Source organism: Pangasianodon hypophthalmus, chromosome 8, assembly GCF_027358585.1.
Source record: "Pangasianodon hypophthalmus isolate fPanHyp1 chromosome 8, fPanHyp1.pri, whole genome shotgun sequence".
Lineage (NCBI taxonomy): Eukaryota > Metazoa > Chordata > Actinopteri > Siluriformes > Pangasiidae > Pangasianodon > Pangasianodon hypophthalmus.
Genome location: NC_069717.1, coordinates 21,315,647 through 21,329,381, shown reverse-complemented (window position 1 = coordinate 21,329,381; position 13,735 = coordinate 21,315,647). Strand labels below are relative to the sequence as shown.

Here is a 13,735-nt window from a genome sequence, read left to right as displayed (position 1 = left end):
TAGCTGTAAAAGCGGAAGTGGGCGTATTGTCATCTCCCAGCCCCTCCCGCTACTTAAAATGTTTCTTAAAATGTTGCGATAGCGGCTAACATTGGAAAGTACATGACTAATATACAGCTGAAAGCATCAGTGTCCTGGTTGGATTGGGCTCAATGGACGAGATTCGGTAAGTGCTCAGTAAAATCCACCTGTTGCAATGCTTGACGTTAGCAGTAAGCTAAAAACAGCTAGGGACTAGTTACAAATACCTCCTTTTTTAGACGTAGTGCACTGCGTAGGGTGCAGATGCTGATATTTGACACCACTTTTACGTGGGAGCCATTTGGGTTACATTCCTACGAGGAAGTTTTTGGGGGTACTGATGAAAAAAACGAAGATATAACCGATTATCATCATAGGATTTTGTAAAAAATATATATTTTTGATAGTAGTCTAGTTAGTGGACATCAGTCATGATGAGTGGTGAACCATCTGGGATAATGAGGATGCAGAGCGTGAGGTTCTGAAAACTTTACTTGCCTGCACACTTGCTGTAGACAGCCATTGTTTTTCATTAATTCAGAACATTTATTAATATTAATATATGCTCTGTCTATGACTTACAGTGCATTTTACCAGGCTGATGTAATATTCTTTATATATATATGTGTATATATATATATATATATATATATATATATATATATATATATATATATATATATAAACTCATGTATATTTAATATATATATTAAATATTATATATAAACTCATGTAAACACACACACACATACATACATACATACATTATATATATATATATATATATATATATATATATATACACATATATATACACACACACACACACATATATATATATATATACACATATATATACACACACACACACATATATATATATATATATATATATATATATATATATATATATATATATATGTATATGTATATATATATGTATATATATATATATATATATATATATATAAAAGGTGTTCATTCTTGACTTTGCAGTCCATTGCTGCCTCAGCGCCAGGAGAGCATGGAGGGTCCTTCTCCAAACCTGATGCCGAGGCACGGGGAGCTGATACCCACACCATGTGGACCAGTAGGTCATCTGACTCTGGGGCATGATTCCCATTAACTCGCTCTCTCACATCCCATTCAGCACTATGTCTTATTTCGTCTGTCTAGATAAAGAAGTGGTCGGAGCTCCAGTGCTTCGTGAAGGTCTACTTCTGCTTCACACTCATCTCCATGCTGGCGCTCCTCATCATCACTATAGTCAACATCGCGAGGGAGAGCTGGAAAAAGGGCGAAGATGATGACCTCAGTGTCTCTCTCATCCAGCTTGTGGGAATCCGTAAGGAACAATAATAACAATGCTCTGTAGAATAAGGGCCGGGATTTATTTTATTTTTTTCCACAAACCAGGATCCACTTCTGTGCTTTTTAAGATGATCTAGACACAATGACTAGTCTCTTATGTCATTGCCCTGATATGACCATCCTAAAAGTTCACTTTCACTTTTGCTCTGCTTCACTGTCACGTTGTTTTATTCAGTTACTCTGGTCTGTTACGACAAGTTTGTACAAGTCCTGGTAACTGAATGCAGCAGTTATTTGCACTTTATACAGATGAATAGTATGCAAATCAGCCAGTGTGTTTTTATTAAATATGGTGTGTCTGTGTTGTTTCCCCAGTGTTCTGCGTATACTACATTGCACGAGGCGTGCTGCAGGAGAACAGACAGGAGCTGATTATCTTTGGGGTGTGTGTGGTTGTGGTCATGGTGCGCTCTGTCGTCAACTTCAGCGTACTCAAAAAGAAAGAAATACTGCTAACGGTACACCAGCCGTCATTTCAACATCAACAAACCACAATAAACCTCTCCCTTGGGCGTAGCTGTATGCCTCAGTTTTTGCATCTAAGCTGCAATTTGGCCTAAGAGAATTTTTGTAAGCAGCTCAACCAAAGGATCTGGGGCTTTCCAAAAGCAGAAGTTAAAATAGGAACAGGCTCAAAACACAGATATACGAGTTTACGCAAAAGGAAGTCTGTTACATAACAACAAACTAGATGATACGGTTACACACAGTACAAGATTACAAACCATTAATCATCCTCTAATGTAAATGTCCTTGGGCTTTATGAAGCACAGATTGGTGTTGTATAAAATTACCATCAAGACTCACTATGATAAAGAGAACAAACGTGAGGAGGTTTGTTTGGGTGAATTAGTAAAAAGTTCTTTTGCCAGATTTTAGAGAGACTTTAATTTGTTAACAGGTGTTATTGACACATTAGGGATGTAATCTAGATTGTCAGCAAATGTTTGCCATTTTTCAAATTTGAATCGCCTCAGGTTACTATTTCTTTTGCAGGTGCGGTTTGTGTGCATCATATGTGTGGGTGTGGTGCACGTGATCTGTGCCTCGCTGCTCATCCTAAGGTCCAACATGATGGCCTTCAGGGTAGGAGGAGCTTTGGAAAACATGCAGAAGCAGTACTGCCTGCTCAATCTCTGCTTCTCAATGGTGACTTTTGATCTTCAGGCGCAGGTGATTTCTTCTTTTAACTGTGGGTGTAACAATCGAGTCCAGCTGAGGCCAAAAGTTTACATATATAAGGGACATGGAGGATATGGTAGTCCCTGGTTTTCAGTGTTTTCTGCACCTGTTCTTTTTCTGTGACATAATAATGGGATCTTTTTCACAAAAAAAAAAATCCCCACAAATGCAGGTTCAAAGTTCACCTGCTGGAACACAAGCAAGCAGCCTCTGCTCCAAAATCGCCACCTTCAGGCTTGACTGTTGTTTGCTGCTGATCACATTAACAAAGAAAAAGTCTTCTGAAGAAGAGAAGTTATCTGGCCACAGTGACCATGTATGATGTATGTTATAGGAGAAAAGGTGAAGCACGGTGGTGGTAGTATTAAGGTTTGGGGCTGTTTTGCTGCCAGTAGAACTGGCGCACTGCATAAAGTGGATGGAATCCAGAGTGGCGCAACAGAAAAGTGTTCACCCTTTTGTCCCGAGATTGCAAGTTTGTATCTCGACGATGCCACAGCCATCGCAATAGAGCGATAAAGACTGTGCTCTCTGAGTGACAGGGGTAACCCTTTCAGTTTATGTTGCCCCATATTTTGGAAAAGATACGCTTGGCTGGCTTCACATATCTCAGAGGAAGCATATGAAAGCCTTCACCCTCCCTGGTTTGTAGCTGTCATATGATAGGGGAGAGCTGAGTGGTGAGTGGAAATTAGGAACTGGCCAAGACTAAATTAGGGAGAAAATCAGGGGAAAAAAGTGGATGGATAATGACGAATGAAGATTACTTTCCCAGCAGGACAGTGCCCCAAATCACACTTTAAACCTCGTTGTGGAATGACTAAACCAGGCTAAAATTAAGCTTTTGGAATGGTCTTCACAAGCCCTGACCAATATGTAATGGCTATCAGAAGTGGCTGATCGAGGTGAAAAGGGCTAAGCGACATGTAACCAAATATTAGATGGGCTGTATATATATTTTTGCCTGAATTTCGAGAGTACATTAATAAAATAGCTTCAATTTGTGAATGTTTCTGTGAAAAGGAATCATGTGTTCCAATCATTCTCTCACAGAAAAAGAGCACTTGCAGAAATCAGTGAAATCACAAGACTGTCATTACATGCTTTTCCCTTAGAAGTGCATGTAAACTTTTGTAAGTCGCTCTGGATAAGGGCGTCTGCCAAATGCCATAAATGTAAATGTAAATGTAAACTTCTGATCTTGGCTGTAAGTGCATGTCTGTTCACTTCCTATATTAGTCTTAAAATATTTTATATGCATTTTTCCAAATTCATAGCATTTTTCTTCACCTTTTTAGTGGGATTTGAAGTAATTTGCTAGTTGTGAGATATGATCAGGGCCGGCTAGTGGAAATGGACTAGCAGAGATAATCTCTCTTTCAAGGAAAAAAATCACATAAGCATAAGGCTCAATTTTTGCCATCCACATCATCTCATAACATCATATGCTGTTAACAAATGGCTTCAAGTGGATTATTTTTGATTTTTTGCGGAACCAAGAAGTATTTAAGTATATAAGCACATAAAGTCTACTATAAAGGTAGACATAAAGTCTACCAAGTCAAGACAAAAGTCCAGGTGGTGGCGACAGCTCAGTGTGTTTCAAGCTGGATAAGTGTTTTAAGTGTGATCTTTTGTGTTGTACAGTGTTGTGTGGGTTAGGGGTTAGAGTTAGAGTTAGGCTTATAGGAACAGGTCCCGTCTCCGCCCCCTGGACTTTTGGTTCTGCAGCGAGGACTATCTCAATAACAACAGCATGCTATGAAATAGAGGCTGGGGCTGATTTATTTCTACCCTAGATTTAGATTTAAACAACATTATTATCAACTACACTTGGTGAAACACCCCATAGATTTAGGTAACACTGGGGCTAATTTATTTAAGCATGCTTCGCTGACCAATAAAATGTTCCCAACAGCAATTGAGAAGGATTCAAAATGCCTATAGAGAAACTAGAAGTAAATAGATGAAGCAAGCAGTGGCATGTCAAAGTACAAATTACAGGAAGGGATAAATGGCAGAAATTCAAACTGTATGTACACCTGTGATGAGACCCCACGTTATAAACTTCAACCATAATGGTTTTATCATAGTGACACAGAGTTACTGATAGCTAGAAATTTGTTTTAGGCCTCTCATTCAATCTTATGACCCACTGTAGCTGGATAACGTCATTACTACAGAGAATGATGGTGAATTTTGTGCTTATCTCTGCTTTAAACAGCAGTGTTACATAGAATAAAGGAAGTTGATAAATGTGGAAAAAAGTGAAAAATCTGTCCTGGTTATAGGTGTTTGGTTAACAAGTTAATAAACAGTGAATCATTGAGATATTCCATTGAGAACAAAAGTGAATATTTATATATATAAATGTGATATTAAGTAAACACTTTCTAAGATCTAAGTTCTATTGAAAACTGGTGGAATGACTTGAAGAAGGATGTGCACAGGAGATCCCCTCGCAGTTTGATCGAAGAGTGGAACAAAATTAACAAATTTATCTGTGCTACGTTGGTAGACTCTTACCCAAAAAGCCAGAGTGCTGTATTACAAGCAAAAGACGCTTTAACAAAGTGTTAGTTAAGGGGTGTGCAAACTTACGCAACCAGGTTATTGTATGTTTTTTTCTTTCAGTTTGTATTTCACTTGAATTTTCTTTGTAGCTATATTACATTAATTGTGGAAACAGATCTGACATGATCTATCTTGGTTTCATTTTTTAGAAAACAAAAACCTGCAATTTGAACAGGAGTTTTATTTGTATCTAATAAAAAGTTTTTGAGGAATGACTGTTTAAATGTGTTTTGCCCTGTTGACCAGCTGTGCTTGTGCATCCTGATCCTGACGTCAGGCCCCTCTGTGTCCAGGACTCATACCATTATTCTGGGAATTGGAGTGGTTTGGGCAATAATCACTGCAGTCGCTGGAGCCATTTCTGTAAGTCGCTATAAATAAGAGCTGTTTCACAGGATTTGTGATTTTCTCTGTTCTAATGCACCTGAGAACTAAATTCTGCATGTTATGGTAAAGAGTATATTAAACTTTGGTGGACTGCAGACCTCCAAGAGACCCTGGAAATCCCTGTGCACTTTTTTGTCATCTACTGAATGCATTCATTTGTTCACAAGAAGCTTCGTTCTAGTTTATGCTTATGCATGTGAACTACAGTATAATGAACGACCACAAGGAACAGACTGGCATTCCTTTAGTATTGGTAACATAGAAGTAGCAATGTTCTACAATCCTTAATCTATAATCCTTAATCTATAATCCATAATCTATAATCTTCTGTTACATTATATAAATATTTTCTGCACATAATCTGAACAAACCTGCGTCTGATTCAGGAAACTGTCTATAGAGCCAGGCCCTTGAGAGAGATTGCCCCAGAGAGTTATGTGATCTCAAATAGATCAGATTTAACTTTGTAGATTTAATTAAATATTAGATGAGCCAAGTTTCTATCCTGAACAAATCCTAAAAACGCTAACAGAACGTAAACACTGCCATGCAGACTACTGAAATGAATAAAATCACATATTTAGTGCAGATATAATGAAAAAAAAACTGAAAGAACTTCAAAAAACATGCAGTGATATCCAAGAATCTTTGAAAATTCCGCTTCAGCTTCAAGGTGACTCTTGTAGACACGTGCTCCGATTGCTGAACTGAAGGACTAATGAGTTGATGACGATCCATGCCTGCTCTTTCTGATTCACATTTACAAATTACCCATTGATACTAAACCCCTTGTATGAGTTTCCTGCATGTGCAGTTGTGATGATCAATGCTTTATTTATTGTTATTATTTATTGACTACTAATCTGTTCACTGTACTATAATTGTTGATGATGTTGATATTGATTTTTTTTTAATATAACTGCAAAGCAAGGCTTTTTTCAGATTGTTAAAATGGTTTAAATTTGCATACACCCCAACCAGACATGGGTTTGATTGTCTAGATATGGCAACATGAAATCAATACGTAAGGAAAAATACACAAGGTGGAATTGCCATGAGCTGGTTTTACGATCTGGTTTGGCTATATGCAACTTTGATCAATAAGGAAGCTTATTACTATCTGATTATTATAGATTATTATAGATTATAGATGTTTACTATCTGAAACATTGCTGTTATCTGAAATCAGTTAGGATTTTCTTTTCATCTGTTTTTCAGGTTTTAAAAGAAGTCAAGCCACTGGTCTGGATTTTTATCCTCCTGAACTTACCTCAGCTGGCTTATTTCATTTACCTGCTATACACGGTAAGTCTGGAAACACACCTTTATTTACAGTCCTGCTTACATCATGTACATGATTCTGTAAACACTGTATATCATTGGATAACAGAAAATATATCATGGTAAGTCTGGATGCGAGTGAAGCCTTCAGGAGCATTTGAAACCCATTTTGCTTTCCTCATAGATCGTTTCTGACTGGGGAGAGAGCGAAACATACATACTGGAGGCTGCCTCCATTACAGGCTGTGTGATCTCAGTGACCATCAAATGTGTGCTGTTCTGGGGCTTGTTCCATCTGTACCGCAGCTTCGGCCAGGGTCTGCGGGAGAGAAGTAAGGGCTGCTGTACTTGTTTTCAAAAGAAAACATATTTTGAGTCAGTCTGATTTACTGAAATACAGGATGATTTTTAAAAAAATGCTAACACTTGCACACACTGGCGACTTTATTTCTGCTGTTATTGACTCAGCCATTCATGTGGCAGCAGAGCAATGTATAAAATCATTTAAGATTAGAAAAACGTCACCTGCCGCAATCTTTAGCTGTCCAGTTTTCATAAGCCTGTGCCCACTGTGAGATGCTTTTCTGCTCAACAAGGTTGTAAAGAGTGCCTGAGTCACCGTAGACTTCTTGTCAGCTGGAACCACTCTGACCATTCTCTTCTGACTTCTTTCATCTTTCATTTCTTCTTTCATTTTGTTTTTTTGTTTTTTTTTGCACTATTAGAGTTCTGTGTGAAAGTGCAACAGTTTCTCAAACCAGCCTGTCTGGCACCAACAACCAAGTCACTCTTGACCTGTATCTGATGATTTTATGCATTGCACACAAGATTTGCTGACTGGATAAATTCATGAATAGCAGGCACAAAGGTATTCCTAATAAAGCGGACAGTGAGCGTATATGACACCACAACACTATAACACTGTTGTAACAACCCTTGTAAGATTATAACACAAGGAATTTAGGTTAATAATTATAGACTGTATTTAGTAATCCTTCTTCCTTGTTCCAAACTCAATCTGATAGCAATTTCCCAAAAAAAAAAAAAAGAAATAACAAATACAACATTACTGTAAAGAAAAGAAAAAAAAGGTTGCCAGTAAGTGTTAACATTTTTTTAAAATCACGCTGTATTCCTGAGTTACTCTTGGCTGTGTCATTGAAATTACTTTAAGTTGTCTTACTCAAAATGTCTTAGTGACTCTGATCTACTAAAGTTTTGCGTTACTTTGACTGTTTTTTACTGAAAATTACAAAGCTGTAGTGAAACATGCTAACATCCCCAGGGTGCAGGGAAATAAATCAGGATGAATGTTTTTGAATTTTGAACTGAACTGATGAGAAGCCTGGTTACCATAGTAACCAGCAGCATCTTCTTAGTAGCCTGGTTGATTTTAATGATCATGTCACAGAGACCTAAAAAAATAGTCTCACATCTAACACCTTTTGTGTTAAATAATCAAATAATTGGGGGCAGTCGTGGCCTAATGGTTAGAGAGTCGGACTTGTAACCCGAAGGTTGTGGGTTTGAGTCTCAGGTCCGGCAGGGATAGTAGGTGGGGGGAGTGAATGACCAGCGCTCTCTCCCACCCTCAATACCACGACTCGGGTGAGACCCTTGAGCAAGGCACCGAACCCCCAACTGCTCCCTGGGCGCCGCAGCAAAAAAGGCTGCCTACTGCTCCGGGTGTGTGTTCACTACTGTGTGTGTGTGTGTGTGTGTGTGTGTGTGCACTTGGATGGGTTAAATGCAGAGCACAAATTCCGAGTATGGGTCACCATAGTTGGCCACACGTCACTTCACTTTACTTCACTTCACTTAATAGCGATACTCTACTATTATTCTATTTTCATAAAATATTACTGAAGTAAAAATGAAAAGTTATCTGATATTAATATTTAACACAGTTGCCAGTTTTAGATACCTTGTAGATCTACCTTGTATGTACTCTTGTTGGCCAGTTTATGAGGTCTACCTATCATACAGGTCATTTTGCAGGTTTATAATTACTGATTTTTTTTATAATCAACTTCACGACCCATTATAAAAACAGCAGGTACACAGTAGGAGTGAATCAGGCACAGCAGCATTGCTGGGATTTTTAGCCACTGTTGTCAGCTATATATTTTTGGTTGGCTGGCTTTTCGCAACCCAGTAATGACAAAGAGCCGTTTAAGGGCACTTTGACACCTTTGGCGGAGTCTGACTCAGTGCCAAACGGATACCTTTGGTTTGTTTGCTCTTTGGTTTGGATTAGTCGTACACCGCACATAAGTAAATGAATCAAAAAGAAAAAAAAAATTGCCTGATGGGAGTGTAAAAAATGTTGTTAGATTGCAGTGGCAAAGAGATTCAACTCTGAATCAACCCAACTGTAGGAAGTGAAGCAGCCATGCTGTGTCGTTTGTGTTGCATAGCTGCTAAACTGACCTGCAAGGAGCAAAGTGATCCAAAGGACAGAGCTGTAGTGCTGTAGAAATGCGGTGTGTTCTGAATATTCGGACTAACAAACAAAACATAAATAAACACTGGATGTGATGCACAAAATGTTTTAAACTATAATATCTAATCGTTTGTTTAGTGGCAGCTCTATATTCTGCGACTGATGTCAGTGATTTCTGTGCACACTTGCCAAAGGTTTGTTGAATGAAAGAATTTTACAAGTGCGCACCCCTTAGGCAATCTTTTTGATTGTTATTGGTTTGTTTAAGTATGTAGGGTAGGAAACCAAACAGAAACTACTAAAGGTTTGGATAACTGAGTGCCAGGGTGAGAGTTGTCCTTTTCAGGTCAGAATTTAACCTTGCGTCTGTTCTGTATAATTGTATAATTCTGTCCAGTTCTACTTTGACTAAAACCCACATGTTCCTTTATTGTAATTTTGCTGTGTCCGAGTGTCTGATAATGTTTGTCTGTCTTTCTCTCCATTCTCTTAAAAGTGTTTGCTACAGATAAGCAGTAAGGATGATTATGAAGAGGACCAGCATGAGGACCAGCATGCACTGTTGCCAGTCAGCAGGGAGTACAATAATGCAACTTCATTTCACTGTTAAACATGCACTTACAGCTGACCAAAACTTCAGTTACGCAGGTTCATCAGCTGGAACAGATGTCTGTAAATCAATTTCAGACACAAAGTGAGAGCCAACACTGCCATTTAGCTTATTTCAAAGTCTTCAGAAATCTAGCTCTTGCTCTAAACTCCCTGAGGAACAAATGCCCTGAGGGTTTCACTTTTATCTGTAAAGGATAAGATTGATTTTACTGGACATGGAAATGCCGAATTAATCATGTAATGATTAGACATTCATTAGTTACATATTTATCTGTTACTAGTTTTTTATATGCTTTAAAATACTGGCTTTGCGAACATTTTAGCTATTTTAGATATTCACGTCATGTATTATTGTCAGTACTTCTGTTAAAAGTTATTTTATGTTCAGATACATATCAGCAAAGTGTCCAATATTTACCAAACTGCATGTCTACTATTTTAGTAGCAGTGACAATGTCCATGCAAAATGTAACTCAGCCACTCCATTTTAAAATGTTATATAGTCTTAAGATATATATTGTTTCTAATTGTATAACATCAGTCTAAAATCTTCAACAAATAATAAGGCTGCGTCGTGTATGGGAATGGGAAGCACTTAAAATCACTATCAAAACGTCTTAATATCAGATAACAGGGTTCCTCCTGTTATCACGAATTAGAGACGTGTGTCAACTGTCATTCTTTTATATTAATAACAAGGCGTTCAGATTTGTAGTTTCAGTTCCAGAGTTTTATGCCACTCAGTTCACTCTCAGAAGAAAGGTTACTAAACCGTCACTGGATTGGTAGAATGATCTTTTATAGTTTTAACATGTATCTGTCACCTGGAAACGTGGATATATATAGAGTATATAACTGGACTGTAATTACCTTTTAGAGCAAAGTGTGCAAAGGTACATTACATGCACATTTCTAGGAAAAGGATACCTAATAAAGGTCCACCCCAGTGACAAGGAAAGGTAAATTTACCCAAGGAAAGGTAAATTTAGTACAGTTTTTTTTTTCTGAGTGTTGTTAAAGCCTTTATACTTTTATAGTCATGATTGTTCAGTCACGTAAATGAATGATGAACTGCTACATATGGAATGAATGGCATGTAAAAAAAAAAAAAAACAATGGATGCATTTCACTTGCATGTACAGTGGGGTCCAAAAGTGCGAGACCAAAAAAATCTGGGATTCTTTTTTTAAAGATAAAACAGGAAATAAATTTGTGAAAATTCTAAAACAAAAAAGGACTATGCAATATACAAGATGTTGCACAATTTCTAGGTCTCTATTTAAATTTAAGCAGGTTTGTGATATTGACCATGTTAACTGCTTTATACAAAAGGCCAGATTTCCCATGAATCTTTTCTCTTCTATTGAAGCACGTGTTCAGATGACACTCTGATGGATTTGATCTAACATGGATCATCAGGTTTTACACAGACTTGTGGCGTCTGGGTCAGCTCGAGCGCACACTGTCATTAAAGCAAAACGTGGACATACCAAATACTAAGAAACTGAAATTCGTGTAAATATTATTAAGATTCTAATTTGCACTCTAAGTATTGCTGATGATCTCATCAGATCATATCATAAAATTGAAAAAGATTGCCAAACAGAAGCATGTTCACTAGTGCTCTCGAACTTTTCAGACCACACTAACCTCAGAACGCTTGATCATTTAATGTCACACAGACAAAATGATCTCGGGGTTAAGGAAGTGTTATGAACAAACAGGAACAAAAGTTGATTGTTCTCTCCTGTGTGTGTTTTATTACCACTCCCCATGTAGGGGTACCAAAGGTCGTTGTCTATTTTGCAAATAATATCCTTTTTTATTGGATAACCGATGCTCTTTTTTTGTAGATTCCAGCACGATTTCTACTTTACACACTGTAATCACTAGAGCACTTGTAAAAGTTATACAAAACAGAGAAGTTTAACTGTTTAACCATTAAATATGTATTGTTTTCTGTGATTTGATATTACTTTCAGAAACATGCATTTGTGATACAAACTTGAATAAATATATTTTAAACAATCGTTTCTTATAGGCTCAAAACAGATCCTGAATGTTTATAGATGCTCTTTGGGAATGAAGTTGCTGTATGTATTGTGTCAAATACAGTGTCCGGCTTTTTTTTTTTTAAAACAGTTGGCTGTCGGTTAAAACTGGAAACTTCACAGGAAGTGTGCTGTGTATCAAATTAGGAAACTGTTGTGTGGCACATGATCGATGATTTCTTTTCTTTTGGTTTGGAAACTCTCAAACTGCACAAGATCCTCAATTGAAAGATTACTGCTTTTTATGAGCATGAAGAAAATACAGCGTTCAGCTGAAGGAAGGAAAACATTCTCAGTCATGCATAAGAAATGAGAAGTAATATTCCATATGTTCAAAAGAAGTATGAGTGGAGTCAGAGCAGTGTTTCTCTAACCCCAGAGTCACACTTTGGACATGTTGGTGTTGTCTCTGCCCCCAGTTCACACGATGCAACTCCTGAGCTAATCAGCAAACCAAAAACTAGGTTGATCTGAGTTAGAGAAGGATAAAACACACCAAAATGTGAAAGGTACTTCAGGATCATCACAAATGTGGCGAGATTTATCCATTAAAAATTACATTTTATTTTAAAATGGGTTGACCCATTTCTGGCAGCAATATCTCTCTGTCTCTCTCTCTCTTTTTTTTTAAATACAAGGCTTCTTTGCTGTGTTTTACAATTAAATTATCAATGGTTGAGTTTTTTTTAGCATAAAATTAGCAAATAAAGAACATGTGGTGAACTAGCATCCATGCTAGTAGCATGAGGGACATTAAGGACATTCTAGTGATTTACTTACAATTATTTTTTCAAATTAATAATTTACTTTCAATATAATTTGGATAACAGAGTTGCACTTTCAAAGCGACCTCAGTCAATATCACAATATCATTGAAAGTAAAGAAAAAAAAGAATAAGAAACTTCACATGATGCAACTTCCTGTGGAACAAGTCACTTGTGGAATCTTCCAAATATTTCATACAGGTGAAAGTATTTACGTAACAGCTTCATCGAATGTTGTGGAGCACAACTACAGTGTATGTTAAAGTGTAAATAACCTATAATGGATGACTTGTAGAAAAGTATCTTTCAGGTCTGGGATGTTAAATGGATTCTCACATGAATACAATCTGAAAAAAGTGTAGTTATAGTGAGTTAAAATGTCTCTTACCTTTACTTTACAAATATATTTGGTATCAGTGGGACACAAATGGCTGTTTGTGGAATCACTCACTGAGGTAAAGGCACGAAGTAGTGCGGTATGTTTTTCGAAGGATTTAGTAAAGATGCTATCTTTATTTAAAGGCTAACTTTAAATTAATTAAATCTTCTCTCAATGTCTTTTTTTCAGACAATTAAAAGCAATGTGAGACAACCCCGGTCATGTGATCTGCCACCTCATCATTCTAGTTCCCCTGTTCCCAATTTGCACCCTGCTTTTTAAATAATAAGGACGTTTGGTGAATCTTTGTGATGTGGCACTGTCTGGGTTGCCAAGATGGTGGTTTTAGGCTAGTTTTTGGAACAAGTTTGCAGTTGGAAAAGGCAATCATGTGTGTGGTTAGGGGATATTCTACCTTTGGAGTACTACTGAGTCTTCAACACTCTTCAAAAAAAACCCACTAGTTTGCCATTAGCTGTTATTCAGTAAAGGATGCTAACTTTGGAACCACGTGTCACTTTCAACTTTCAACTGTTTACAATAAATAACTAAATTCTTTAAATCAATATTATTTGTATTATTTTTCATAGCTATAATCTTAGTAACAGAGTTGAGTGATTGAGCTAGATGAAGTCAAGCAATGCTGATAAGATTTGAAAAAAATTATAA

General features: G+C 37.2%; 1 protein-coding gene across 2 annotated transcripts; it reads left to right on the top strand.

The window, feature by feature from the left end:
* Window positions 1-9: 9 nt before the first annotated feature.
* On the top strand, window positions 10-11,899 carry LOC113533387 (uncharacterized). Of its 2 annotated transcripts, none has more exons than XM_026925519.3 (9): window positions 10-166; window positions 1,018-1,111; window positions 1,198-1,366; window positions 1,708-1,850; window positions 2,389-2,565; window positions 5,395-5,511; window positions 6,754-6,840; window positions 7,001-7,148; window positions 9,756-11,899. In XM_026925519.3, the coding sequence occupies exons 1-9, from the start codon at window positions 153-155 to the stop codon at window positions 9,776-9,778; spliced, it is 972 nt and encodes a 323-aa protein (XP_026781320.1). In that variant the 5' UTR covers window positions 10-152; the 3' UTR covers window positions 9,779-11,899. The 2 variants fall into 2 exon arrangements, with proteins under 2 accessions (XP_026781320.1, XP_026781319.3); XM_026925518.3 differs by lacking the exon at window positions 10-166 and adding an exon at window positions 231-499.
* Window positions 11,900-13,735: the final 1,836 nt, after the last annotated feature.

What these genes read in the sequence shown, in the direction of transcription:
- LOC113533387 (XM_026925518.3), top strand. Translation starts at nt 453, where the DNA reads ATGATGAGTGGTGAACCATCTGGGATAATGAGGATGCAGAGCGTGAG. An exon ending in AGAAAGAAATACTGCTAACG is followed by an intron (nt 1,851 to 2,388) that starts GTACACCAGCCG and finishes TTTCTTTTGCAG; the next exon opens with GTGCGGTTTGTGTGCATCAT. An exon ending in CCAGGGTCTGCGGGAGAGAA is followed by an intron (nt 7,149 to 9,755) that starts GTAAGGGCTGCT and finishes TTCTCTTAAAAG; the next exon opens with TGTTTGCTACAGATAAGCAG.